Source organism: Balaenoptera acutorostrata, chromosome 6 (assembly GCF_949987535.1).
Source record: "Balaenoptera acutorostrata chromosome 6, mBalAcu1.1, whole genome shotgun sequence".
Classification (NCBI taxonomy): Eukaryota; Metazoa; Chordata; class Mammalia; order Artiodactyla; family Balaenopteridae; genus Balaenoptera; species Balaenoptera acutorostrata.
Genome location: NC_080069.1, coordinates 2726731 through 2741285, shown reverse-complemented (window position 1 = coordinate 2741285; position 14555 = coordinate 2726731). Strand labels below are relative to the sequence as shown.

General features: G+C 39.9%; 1 protein-coding gene across 10 annotated transcripts in view; it reads left to right on the top strand.

Annotated features, from left to right (window-relative positions):
• NEK1 (NIMA related kinase 1) overlaps nucleotides 1–14555 on the top strand; it is a 206392-nt gene that overhangs the window by 96508 nt on the left and 95329 nt on the right. Inside the window, exon 19 of one of the 10 annotated variants that reach the window (XM_057548157.1) lies at nucleotides 7806–8040. The exons of the other annotated variants lie outside the window; for them this stretch is intronic. Within the exon in view, the coding sequence (XP_057404140.1) occupies nucleotides 7806–8015 (210 nt within the window). The 3' untranslated portion in view covers nucleotides 8016–8040. Of the gene's footprint in view, nucleotides 1–7805; nucleotides 8041–14555 lie in introns of those variants that run through there. 10 annotated transcript variants of the gene reach the window in all.

Below are 14555 nucleotides of genomic sequence, written 5' to 3'. Positions count from 1 at the left end.
TACTATGGCTTTGTCTTTTCAAGAATGTCTTATATGGTATTTGTGTGTGGTATATAATAGTATATAACCTTTAGTGGTTGGCTTCTTTCATTCACCTTAATGCTGTTCATCCAGGTTGTTGCATATATCAGTAACTTTTTCTTTTTTGTTGTTGCGTGGTATTCCATTGTATGGATGTGCTACAGTTCATTTGTTTATTCACCCACCGAGGGACATTTGGGTTGTTTCTAGCTTTTGGTAATTATAATCAGTGCTGCTTTGATCATTCATTTACAGGTGTTTGGAGAAGAGTAAGTTTTTGTTTCTCTAGGGTAAATGCCCAAGAGTGGCTTTTCTGGATCATGTGGTAAGTGTAGACTTAACTCGAGTTTTCAAAAGTCAGCCATTTGCCAGAGCACTCGCACCATTTTGCCGTCTTAGCAGCAGTGATCAAGAGCACCGTTGCCCCACATCCTCATCGGCATTCGGTATTGTCACTGTTTTTATTTTGGCCATCTAATCTATGTATAGGGGTATCTGGTTGTGGTTTGATGTGCATTTCTCTAAATGTTAATGATGTTGAATTCCTTTTCCTGTGCTTATTTGTGATCCTTATATCCTCTTTAGAGAACTGTGTGTCTGAGTAATTTGTCCATGTTAATTGTGTTGTGTTGCTACTGTTTTGCTTTGAGAGTTCTTTATATATTGGACAAATCTTTTATTGGGTAAGTGACTTGCCAATATTTTCTCCTAAGTGGCAGTTAGGCTTATCATTCTCTTAACAATATTTTTCACAGAGCGCAAGGTGTTAACTTCGATAAAGTGTACGTTTTCAGGTTTCTTGTTTACGGATCATGCTTTTGCTCTATCATGTCTAAAAACTCTCTGCCTATCCAGCAGTCATGAAGATTTGCTCCTATTTTTCAAAAAATTTTTATAGTTTTACTTTTAACCTTTAGATCTATGATCCATGAAAGAAAATGTTTTTAGTGTGGTAAAATACACAAAACATAAAATTTTCTGTCTTAACCATTTAAAAATACACAATTCAGTAGCATAAGGTACATTCACAATGTTATCTTCCTTCTGCTTGATTTCTGTTTATTTTGCTCTTTTCTGGTCTTTTAAGGTTGAAGCTTAGACAGCTGAGGGTGAGACCTTTTTTCTTTTCTAATATTGGTATTGCATGCTATAAATCTCCCTCTAAGCACTGCTTTAGTTGCACCCCACAAATTTTTCTGTGTTCTATTTGCATTTTCATTCAGTTCAAAATTTATTGTAATTTCCCTTGAAACATCCTCTTTGGCCCATGGATTACTTAGAAATGGGTTAATTTCCAAGTGTTTGGACATTTTCCTACTTTTTTCTGTTATTGTGTTCTGGTTTTATTTTATGATCAGAGAACATACTTTGTAGGACTTCATTCAGTCATTTTACATTTGTTAAGGTTTGTACTTTGATCTAGGATATGATCTATCTTTGTGAATATTCCACATGCACTTGAAAAGAAAGTGTACCCTGCTGTGGTTGAGTGGAGTTCTATATGTTTCAATTAGATCCAGTGAGTTGATGGTGCTTTTTAGTACTTGATCCACGCTGACATTATGCCAACATTGTTTGATACTGAGATAGGAGAGTTGAAGTCGTCAAATATAGTTGTAGATTTATCTGTTTCTCCTTTTAGTTTGGTCAGTTTTTCCTTTCTTTCTTTCTTTTTCTTTCTTTTTTTTTTTTTTAGAGAACATACACATTTAGAATTGTTGGGGTTTTAGAGTAAATTGACCTTTCTTACCAAAATGTAATCTCTTTTTGCTCCTCATATTAGTGGAGGGGTTTGTTTTTGTTTTTGTTTTTGTTTTGCCATGTAACAAATTAGTACAAGTTAGTGGCTTTTAACAACACTTATTTGTTAACCTCATTTTCAACTGCATGAAGGGTCAGTGCCCCAAACCCCTTGTTGTTCCCGGGTCAGCTGTAAACACTATTTTACTGCTTCAGTTTGGAATGTAGAAATTTTTCCATCATGTAGGTACCCTTACCCTCTACCCTTTATGCCATAGTTGTCTTATATATTACATTTACATACATTTAAATCCTCATTAGGCCGTGTTATAAATTTTGCTTGCAACTTCAAACATGTTTAAGAAGGCAATAGGACAGGAATACTTTCTTATATTTACACAAATATTTACCATTTTTCTTGCTATTCACTCATTCCTAATGATCCAAGTTTCTTCTTATATAATTTCTCTCTGTCTGAAGAAATTCCTTTGGCAGTTCTTTTAGGTTAGGTCTGTTGGCTATAAATCCTCTTAGTTTTATTTCATCTTTATTTCTAAACAGTATTTTCGATGGTTGTAGTATTTTGGGTTGACAGTTCATTTCTATTTTCATTTAAAAAGTTACTTCACTGCTTTCTGTCCTCCACAGTTTTTGAAGAGAAATCCTCACCTTTTTTTCTCCTGCAGATATGTCTTATTTTTCTCTGGATGCTTCCAGATTCTTTCTTTGTCCTTAGTTTCCAGCGGTGTGATTAAGTTGTCTCTGGGCATGGATTTCTTTAGGTTTATTCTGTTTGTGGTTTGCTAAGTTTCTTGAACTTGCAGATTTATGCCTTATGCCATTTTTGAGCCATTATTTCTTCAAATATTTTTTCAGCTCTGCTCTTTCTCTTCTCTGGTTCTCTGATGACATGAATGTTAGACCTTTTGTTCTTGTTCCCCAGGTTTGTGAAGCTCTGTTCAATTTTTTACAGTTTTTTTCTCTGTTGTTCAGAGTGGTTAATTTCTGTTGTTTTCAGGTTCACTTCCTCTTTCCCCTTTCATCTTTATTCTGCTTATTTGGTCCAGCCAGGGAGGGTTTTATTTTGGTAATTGTATTTTTTCATTTCTTGTGTTTCCATTTGGTTTTTCCTTGTTTCTTTTCTTTCTCTGCTAATATTTTCTATTTTAACCTTTTTTCACCACTTGATTGCTGTTCAAACACTTTTAAAATAGTTTCTTTGAAGTTTTTGTCACATAATTATATCATGTGTTTCATCTAATCATAATCTGTCTATTGTATATTCCCAGGTAGGTTGAGATTTTTGTCGATTTTCATGTGCTGATTAATTTTGAGTTGTACCCTGGACATTTGGAATATTACATTATTAGACTCTGGATTTTGTTTAAATTTTACGGAGGCTGTTGATTTTATTTGTTTTAGCAGGCAGTCGACCTGTCGGGGTCAGGCTTCAAATTCCTGTTTTCCTTCTGTCCCTCGTGTGCACTGTGCAGTGTTGTCTGCCCGGGATTTGGGTGGAAGTCTGTCGGCCAGCGCTGTGCTCATGCAGAGCAGGGTCTTGCCCACACACAGATGCGGGCAACCCCAGGACTTTATAACAACTCTGGGGCCATTTTCCGGAGCCCCGCAGTGTGCTATTGGTCTGATGCGTGCCTTTTCCTGGGCTCACCTCTCGGTCTGAGGCCTTGCATACCTAGGGCTCCCTCACTCCTAGAGCGAAGCGGTGGGAGGAGAGACAGACAGACAGAGGCAGAGAGAGAAGGAGAGAGGGAGAGGCCACAGGCTTTGCTCTGGCTTTTGGAGTATGAACGTCACAGGAGGAAAAGGGTCCCTCCCTCACCATTGTGGTTCCCAGAAGCTCCTCTTGCTGTCTCGGCTGCCACCACAGCAGTGAGCTTTCCTGGGGGCTGCAGCACAAGAAAAAAAGGAGAGAGAAAGAAAAAAACTGGAACATTTCCTACTTTCTCCTTAAGTTTTCCCTAAGAGTTCCCTCCCCACTCCGGAACTGGAAGAGATAACCAGAGTTACTGCTGTCGTTACCAGAGTGCTCAGTTTCGGGTTTTTGGCCAAGTTAGGTTTAGGCCAGAAGATACCGCAGTTTTAAAAATGCAGTACCCTCATCGTGCATTTACAGGTACTCTGAGCTCTGGCATTCTTGACTCTGCCTGCCTCTCTTTACTTTTCAGGGTCCCCCCATGTGCCTGCACTTTATCATGTGTTCAGTGGGAAAGGGGGTGCGTGTGCTTCCATCTTTCCCGGGACTAGAGCTTTCTGTACTTCATTCTTTTATTTCCAAAACCAAATTCGCTTCATTGTCTTCAGACCCACGGCCCTTCCTGTAGCACCCATCCTGCTGCAGAGAATCACCATCAAAGATGGCTTGACTTTGGGGGTTCTGGTTTGAAAGCCATCTCGTAGCATCTTCTCTCTGTCACGTCCCACCCAACTTATAGCCAGTCAGCGACCAGATCGCGTTTTCTGCCTTCTGAATATCCCGTAGCCACCTCCTCCTTTCTGTTTTTTGTTATTTTTGCCCTTGTTGAGATCCTTACCTCTTGTTAGTCTTTTCATCTCACCGCTTCTAATGGAGGATCCTTCTAATGCATCTTTGGCTTGGGCTGCCAAGGTGGTCTTTCTGAAGCCAAATGGAACACATTGCCCATCTGCTTGGAATTACGCAGTGGTTGTTTATTGTTTAGAGGATAAATTAAACCTGGTAGCTTAGCACAAGGGGTCTACCCTTTGTCTTTCTTACTGCTCTTGATTTTCCCGTTCCCTTCAACTTCAGCCATACCAGACTATTTGCAGTTCCCTGAAGACACTGTTTCTAGTTTCTACTGAGAGTCCATCTGCCTTATCTTCGTGAGAGAGCTCATGGTACCTTTCTGTTGCCTTGTTGCCTTGGGGACTGTGGCCGAGGCTGTGGGAGAGATTCAGGGGGAAGGTAAACATGTTTTTACTGCCACTGCATTTGTTCCCTGCTGAGGAGGGGATGGTGATTAACTCTAGAAGTAATTACTATTAATTTGCACAGCGTCTTAGGTAGTTTACGTAAAGCTCTCTAATTTTGCCGGCCTCGTGTATCTTCAAAGAGTAGGCATTCCGTGATTGCCATGGGAAAACGATTGATTCTGTGCTGCAGGTCTGCACTGCACGTTTATGCTGCACAGGCTGGAACAGGGAGACGTGGCTGCTCCGAGAGTTTATCAGCTCTGATGAAGCAGCCGGGGAGCCTCAGGGAGGAGAGGCCTCAGGGAGAGCCTCGCAGTCTCCTCTGGAAACAGCCAGGAGCCTGGGAACCGTCGCTCACTCAGCGTGCGGTGCTGAGTCAGCCAGCCCTGCGTCTCGTGTAGGAGACCCTCCTTAGCCCAGCAGCATTCATGTTGGGAAAAGCCACTTAAAGTAAATCCAGCTAAAATAGAGACCCACATTTTGTAGTAAAGAGTGGAAAGAGGGTTTGATTGGGATTTTACCTTGAAAAATGAAATTTAAAAATTATTTTGTCTTATATTTGTCAGAACTTTGGATGTACTTCCAAGTCCATATTGATTCTGAAAGTAACTAACTTGAGGAGGATTATAATTTTTCTGTTAGAATTGTGTAATGAATACAGTATGTATTTTATCAAATCTAAGATACAACTATAGGGCATATTGTTATTATATATATGACTAAAAGAGAAAAAATCTTGCCAATTTAACTTGATACAATGCTTTTTATCACTTAACCTTTTTATTTTATACTTGTTGAAATCAGTCTTTTGGATTTTTTTTATTATGTTATTCGTGAGCATCCATACAAAGGAAAATATGAATGAAATAAATTGGTAAAGGTATACATTCCTAAATCTACTTTACTTTCATACTTTGACTTTCCAATCATTTGTTTTTAAAATTAGGGTCATTGACGTTCATGTTTTCTCAAATAATATTATCCTCTATGCCACCAAGCACACTGAGATTTCAGCGATTCTTAAAAGAGAACCCGAATTTTCTCTCAGGGAGTCAGCACCAGTCTGCAAGCTTTGGTGCTGGTGCTTTCTTGCTCTTATCAGTGGGAATCAATGGAAGGTTTTCAACAACTACTAGGCTCCTGTTTCCTCTTGAACAAGCCAGTATGTGATTTTTTTAATTTAAAACTGAGGAGTTGAGGTTGTCCAGTTAAGATGCCAAGAAATAAAAAATTGACAAAGTTCATACATTCTCAGGCAGTAACATCTATGTTGTAATTGCTGCCCGGCCCACAGTTTATAACATTATAACAGATCATAGAGATACTATTGATTGTAAGATGCACCCCATTTCAGAGATGTTAAAATGTGAACAATGTTCATATTAGAATTGATGAAAGGTGGTATACCCTTCACGTCACAATTTTTGTATGTTTCAGTTTTATAACTATATTATAAAAGAGGGCTGTTTCTTGCAAAAATGGCTGAGATTTTGGCAGTTTTCCAAAGATCATTTCTGAATTTTTTAATACCCATAATATTTTGAAGGACCAACATCATAATTCTTTGCACTTTTTAAAAATTCACTTAATTTATCTAATCCTGTTGTATTTGTAGACGGTTTTACGTGTGATTTGAAAAATTTTTCCAGTATCATTGTTATCATCTTCATGAAACCCTTCATCTTTGGCAAGATTAGTAATTTTCTTTGCCAGTCAGTTTGCATTAGACATGCACTATGTTGTCAGATATTTACAACATTCAGCAATCAGGGAGAGATTGATCAACAGAGACCTTGATGTGATGAATGAGGAGAAACTGGTGTTACTTGGGGACTACTTTTATAGTGGTCATTAATGCTTATTTTTGGACTCTGACAGCATTCTGCATTGTAACTACTGAGACCTTTATATAACAACTGTACCTATAGCACAGGACTGTGATGGATATTTATGGTAATAACCCTGACTCTTCAAGAAGAACATATTAACACCAGTGATTTAAGGCAGCACATAATAAATATTTTTCCACTGATAAATATTAATACTCATGATTTGTTTGTACAGTTTGAAAATGTATATATATTACACTGTGGTTTATCCTTATAACCAGTCATAAAATATCCATTTTGCTGATGAAGAGAAGCAGTCTTAAAGAGATTGTGACAGATACACGTCTTAAACCTAATATGTGTTTTCTAATACTTACAATCTCATTATAAATAATCAAACCTAAACAGTTAAGAGTAAGTTCTGAGTCTTAAAGATTAATCCTCTGGAATTGGGAAACTGCTGAAGTTAAATTATTTGATGAGTACATTTTATTAACTGCTTTGGGAAATCATAATGATTACAACATTGTTTCTGCGGCAAAATGAAATGAAAGTCCCCGACCTGTGAATAAGCATTTAGGACATAAACAATTTTTAGGTTGAATTGTAATTTAAAGTAACCATGGATTTCAGAGTAATTTCATATGCTTGTATGCGAATTCAAAATTTTCCCTGTTCAGGTAATTTGACATTTTTAAAAAATGAAGGTTAAGGAAACTCTTAACAAGTAAGACTTCAAACCAGGTTGTTTGTTTGTTTCTTTTTCTCTGAGCAGTATTTATAAAAATAAACTAAAGTTACTTAGAATCTAATCCTGACAGTAATTCTCTGCAGTGGGGATTTTTATTCCAAGGTCACAGGTTGTGAAACTGACTCAGTCATTAGTACTTTGCCCGAGATCACTTGGTATGTCCAGAGGCAGCATGCAAGCCCAGTGTGTCTGACTTTCGAGATCATTCTTCTAGCTATTTTGCTTTGCTGTTTGTTCCTTTTTAAATCCCATATTAGTATTTGCTTTACTTTAGGTAAAACGTGTGGATTTGATGATTTTGTAGTGCAGGGGTAGACAGACCTTTTCTGTAAAAGGGCAGATAGTCAGTGTTTTAGGCTTTGCACCCCATATGCTGTCCTGAGTAACTACTCAACTCTGCTGTGGCAGTGAAAGCGGAAGCAAATGGGCGGGGCTGTGCTGGTAAAACCTTATCTAGGAGACCTTCAAGATGGCGGAGAAGTGAGATGTGGAGATCACCTTTCTCCCCACAGATACATCAGAAATACATCTACATGTGGAACAGCTCCTACAGAACACCTACTGAATGCTGGCAGAAGACCTCAGACCTCCCAAAAGGCACGAAACTCCCCACGTACCTGGGTAGGGCAAAAGAAAAAAGAAAAAACAGAGACAAAAGAATAGGGACAGGACCTGCACCAGTGGGAGGGAGCGGTGAAGGAGGAAAGGTTTCCACACAATAGGAAGCCCCTTCACTGGCAGAGACAGGGAGGGTGGGGGGAAGCTTCGGAGCCACGGAGGAGAGCGCAGCAACAGGTGCGGAGGGCAAAGCGGAGAGATGCCCGCACAGATGATCGGTGCCAACCAGCGCTCACCAGCCCAAGAGGCTTGTCTGCTCACCTGCCAGGACGGGCGGAGGCTGGGAGCTGAGGCTCGGGCTTCGGAGGTCAGATTCCAGGGAGAGGTCTGGGGTTGGCTGCGTGAAGACATCCTGAAGGGGGCTAGTGTGCCACAGCTAGCCAGGAGGGAGTCTGGGGAAAAGCCTGGACCTGCCTAAGAGGCAAGAGACCATTGTTTCGGGATGCGTGAAGAGAGGGGATTCAGAGCACCGCCTAAACGAGCTCCAGGGCGTGAGCCGCGGCTATCAGTGCAAACCCCAGAGACGGGCATGAGATGCTAAGGCTGCTTCTGCAGCCACCAAAAATCCTGTGTGCAAGCACAGGTCAGTCTCCACACCTCCCCTCCTGGGAGCCTGTGCAGCCCACCACTGCCAGGGTCCCGTGATCCAGGGACAACTTCCCTGGGAGAATGCATGGCGTACTTCAGGCTGGTGCAACGTCATGCCGGCCTCTGCTGCCGTAGGCTCACCCCGCATTCCGTACCCCTCCCTCCCCCTGGCCTGAATGAGCCAGAGCCCCCGAATCAGCTGTTCCTTTAACCCCGTCCTGTCTGAGCGAAGAACAGATGCCCTCAGGCCACCTACACGCAGAGGAGGGGCCAAATCCAAAGCTGAACCCCAGGATCTGTGCAAACGAAGAAGAGAAAGGGAAATCTCTCCCAGCAGCTTCAGGAGCAGCGGATTAAATCTCCACAATCAACTTAATGTACCCTGCATCTGTGGAATACCTGAGTAGACAACGAATCATCCCAAATTGAGGAGGTGGTCTTTGGGAGCAACAATATATATGTTTTTTCCCCTTTTTCTCTTTTTGTGAGTGTGTATGTGTATGCTTCTCTGTGTGATTTTGTCTGTACAGCTTTGCTTTTACCTTTTGTCCTAGGGTTCTGTCTGTCCATTTTTTTTGTTTGTTTTTTAGTATAGTTTTTAGCTCTTGTTATCATCGGTGGATTTGTTTTTTGGTTTTGGTTGCTCTCCTCTTTTTTTTTATTACTTTTTAATTTTTTTTTAATTCTTTATTTTAATAGCTTTCTTTTCTTTTCTTTCTTTCTTTCTTTCTTTTTTTCTCCCTTTTCTTTTGGGCTGCGTGGCTGACAGGGTCTTGGTGCTCTGGCCAGGTGTCAGGCCTGTGCCTCTGAGATGGGAGAGCCAAGTTCAGGACATTGGTCCACCAGAGACCTCCCAGTTCCACGTAATATCAAAAGGCGAAAGCTCTCCCAGAGATCTCCATCTCAATGCCACTAAACGACCAGCCAGCTACAGTGCTGGACACCCTATGCCAAACAACTAGCAAGACAGGAACACAACCCCACCCATTAGCAGAGAGGCTGCCTAAAATCATAGTAAACTCAGAGACACCCCAGAACACACCACTGGATACGGACCTGCCCACCAGAAAGACAAGATGCAACCTCATCCACCAGAACACAGGCACTAGTCCCCTCCACCAAGAAGCCTACACAACCCACTGAACCAACCTTAGCCACTGGGGGCAGACACCAAAAACAACAGGAACTATGAACCTGCAGCCTGCGAAAAGGAGACCCCAAACACAGTAAGTCAAACAAAATAAGAAGACAGAGAAGCACACAACAGATGAAGGAGCAAGGTAAAAACCCACCAGACCAAACAAATGAAGAGGAAATAGGCAGTCTACCTGAAAAAGAATTCAGAATAATGACAGCAAAGAGGATCCAAAATCTTGGAAATAGAATGGAGAACATACAAGTAACGTTTAACAAGGACCTAGAAGAACTAAAGAGTAAACAAACAATGACAAACAACACAATAAATGAAATGAAAAATTCTCTAGAAGGAATCAATAGCAGAATAACTGAGGCAGAAGAACGGATAAGTGACCTGGAAGATAAAATAGTGGAAATAACTACTGCAAAGCAGAATAAAGAAAAAAGAATGAAAAGAATTGAGGACACTCTCAGAGACCTCTGGGACAACATTAAACGCACCAACATTCGAATTATAGGGGTCTCAGAAGAAGAAGAGAAAAAGAAAGGGACTGAGAAAATATTTGAAGAGATTATAGTTGAAAACTTCCCTAATATGGGAAAGGAAATAGTTAATCAGGTCCAGGAAGTGCAGAGAGTCCCGTACAAGATAAATCCAAGGAGAAACACGCCAAGACACATATTAATCAAACTATCAAAAATTAAATACAAAGAAAACATATTAAAAGCAGCAAGGGAAAAACAACAAATAATATACAAGGGAATCCCGATAAAGTTAACAGCTGATCTTTCAGCAGAAATTCTGCATGCCAGGAAGGGAGTGGCAGACATTTAAAGTGATGAAAGGGAAAAACCTACAACCAAGATTACTCTACCCAGCAAGGATCTCATTCAAATTCAACAGAGAAATTAAAACCTTTACAGAGAAGCAAAAGCTAAGAGAATTCATCACCACCACACAAGCTTTACGACAAGTGCTAAAGGAATTTCTCTAGGCAGGAAACACAAGAGAAGGAAAAGACCTACAATAACAAACCCAAAACAATGAAGAAAATGGTAATAGGAACACACATATCGATAATTACCTTAAATGTAAATGGGTTAAATGCTCCAACCAAAAGACATAGACTGGCTGAATGGATACAAAAATAAGCCCCATATATATGCTGTCTACAAGAGACCCACTTCAGACCTAGGGACACATACAGACTAAAAGTGAGGGGATGGGAAAAGATATTCCATGCAAATGGAAATCAAAAGAAAGCTGGAGTAGCAATTCTCATATCAGACAAAATAGACTTTAATTTTTTTTTTTTTATAGCTACTTTATTTATTTATTTATTTATTTTTGGCTGTGTTGGGTCTTCGGTTCGTGCGAGGGCTTTCTCTAGTTGCGGCAAGTGGGGGCCACTCTTCATCGCGGTGTGGGGACCGCTCTTCATCGCGGTGCGCGGGCCTTTCACTATTGCGGCCCCTCCCGTTGCGGGGCACAGGCTCCAGACGCGCAGGCTCAGTAGTTGTGGCTCACGGGCCCAGCTGCTCCGTGGCATGTGGGATCTTCCCAGACCAGGGCTCGAACCCGTGTCCCCTGCATTAGCAGGCAGATTCTCAACCACTGCGCCACCAGGGAAGCCCCAAAATAGACTTTAAAATAAAGACTATTACAAGAGACACAGAAGGACACTACATAATGATCAAGGGATCAATCCAAGAAGAAGATATAACAATTGTAAATATTTACGCACCCAACATAGGAGCACCTCAGTTCGTAAGGCAAATGCTAACAGCCGTAAAAGGAGAAATCGACAGTAACACAATCATAGTAGGGGACTTTAACACCCCACTTTCACCAATGAAAAGATCATCCAAAATGAAAATAAATAAGGAAACACAAGCTTTAAATGATACATTAAACAAGGTGGACTTAATTGATATTTATAGGACATTCCATCCAAAAACAACAGAATACACTTTCTTCTCAAGTGCTCATGGAACATTCTCCATGATAGATCATATCTTGGGTCACAAATCAAGCCTTGATAAATTTTAGAAAACTGAAATCGTATCAAGTGTATTTTCCAACCACAGTGCTATGAGATTAGATATCAATTACAGGAAAAAATCTGTAAAAAATACAAACACATGGAGGCTAAACAATACACTACTTAATAACCAAGAGATTACTGAAGAAATCAAAGAGGAAATCAAAAAATACCTAGAGACAAATGACAATGAAAACACGACGACCCAAAACCTATGGGATGCAGCAAAAGCAGTTCTAAGAGGGAAGTTTATAGCAGTACAATCCTACCTCAAGAAACAAGAAACATCTCAAATAAACAACCTAACCTTACACCTAGAGCAATTAGAGAAAGAACCAAAAAACCCCAAAGTTAGCAGAAGGAAAGAAATCATAAAATCAGATCATAAATAAATGAAAACAGAAATGAAGAAAACAATAGCAAAGATCAGTAAATCTAAAAGCTGGTTCTTTGAGAAGATAAACAAAATTAATAAACCATTAGCCAGACTCATCAAGAAAAAAAGAGAGAAGACTCAAATCAATACATTTAGAAATGAAAAACGAGAAGTAACAACTGACACTGCACAAATACAGAGGATCATGAGAGATTACTACAAGCAACTATGTGCCAATAAAATGGGCAACCTGGAAGAAATGGACAAATTCTTAGAAAAACACAACCTCCCTAGACTGAACCAGGAAGAAATAGAAAATATAAACAGACCAATCCCAAGCACTGAAATTGAGACTGTGATTAAAAATCTTCCAAAAAACAAAAGTGCAGGACCTGATGGCTTCACAGGTAAATTCTATCAAACATTTAGAGAAGAGGTAACAACTGTTCTTCTCAAACTCTTCCCAAATATAGCAGAGGGAGGAACACTCCCAAACTCATTCTACAAGGCCACCATCACCCTGATACCAAAACCAGACAATGATGTCACAAAGAAAACCACAGGCCAATATCACTGATGAACATACATGCAAAAATCCTCAACAAAATACTAGCAAACAGAATCCAACAGCACCTTAAAAGGATCATACACCATGATCAAGTGGGGTTTATCCCAGGATGCAAGGATTCTTCAGTGTACGCAAGTCACTCAATTTGATACACCATAATAACAAATTGAAGAATAAAAAACGTGATCATCTCAATAGATGCAGAAACAGCTTTCGACAAAATTCAACACCCATTTATGAAACAACCCTCTAGAAAGTAGGCATAGAGGGAACTTATCTCATCATAATAAAGGCCATATATGTGACAAACCCACAGCCAACATCGTTCTCAATGGCGAAAAACTGAAACCATTTCTACTAAGATCAGGAACAAGACAAGGTTGCCCATTCTCACCACTATTATTCAACATAGTTTCGTAAGTTTTAGCCATAGCAATCAGGGAAGAAACAGAAATAAAAGGAATCCAAATTGGAAAAGAAGAAGTAAAGCTGTCATCGTTTGCAGATGACATGGTACTATACATAGAGAATCCTAAAGATGCTACCAGAAAACTACTAGAGCTAATCAATGAATTTGGTAAAGTAGCAGGATACAAAATGCACAGATTTCTTGCATTCCTCTACACTAATGATGAAAAATCTGAAAGAGAAATTAAGGAAACACTCCCATTTACCACTGCAATAAAAAGAATAAAATACCTAGGAATAAACCTACCTAGGGAGACAAAAGACCTGTATGCAGAAAACTATAAGACACTGATGAAAGAAGTTAAAGGTGATACAGACAGATGGTGAGATTTACCATGTTCTTGGATTGGAAGAATCAACATTGTGAAAATGCCTATACTACCCAGAGCAGCCTACAGATTCAGTGCAGTCCCAATCAAACCACCAATGGCATTTTTCACAGAACTAGAAGAAATAAATTCACAATTTGTATGGAAACACAAAAGGACCTGAATAGCCAAAGCAATCTTGAGAAAGAAAAATGGAGCTGGATGAATCAGGCTCCCTGACTTCAGACTCTAGTACAAAGCTACAGTAATCAAGACAGTTGGGCCTGGCACAAAAACAGAAATATAGGTCAATGGAACAGGATAGAAAGCCCAGAGATGAACCCACACACGTAGGGTCAGGGTCACCTTTTAAAAATTTATTTATTTATTTATTTATTTATGGCTGCGTTGGGTCTTCGTTGCGGTATGTGGGCTTCTTATTGCAGTGGCTTCTCTTGTTGCGGAGCACTGGCTCTAGGCGCGTGGCCTTCAGTAGTTGTGGCATGCGGGCTCTAGAGCACAGGCTCAGTAGTTGTGGTGCACGGGCTTAGTTGCTCCGTGGCATGTGGGATCTTCGAGGCAAGAATATGCAGTGGAGAAAAGACAGCCTCTTCAATAAGTTGTGCTGGGAAAACTGGACAGCTACATGTAAAAGAATGAAATTAGAACGCTTCCTAACACCATACACAAAAATAAACTCAAAATGGATAAAGAGCTAAATGTAAGGCCAGAACTATAAAACTCTTAGAGGAAAATATGGGCAGAACCCTCTATGACATAAATCACAACAAGATCCTTTTTGACCCATCTCCTAGAGAAATGGAAATAAAAACAAAAATAAACAAATGGGACCTAATGAAACTTAAAAGCTTGTGCACTGCAAAGGAAACCATAAACAAGACGAAAAGAAAACCCTCAGAATGGGAGGAAACATTTGCAAATGAAGCAACTGACAAAGGATTAATCTCCAAATTTTACAAGCAGCTCATGCAGCTCAATATCAAAAAAAGAAACAACCCAATCCAAAAATGGGCAGAAAACCTAAATAGACATTTCTCCAAAGAAGATATACGGATTGCCAACAAACACATGAAAGGATGCTCAACATCACTAATCATTATAGAAATGCAAATCCAAAGTATAATGAGGTATCACCT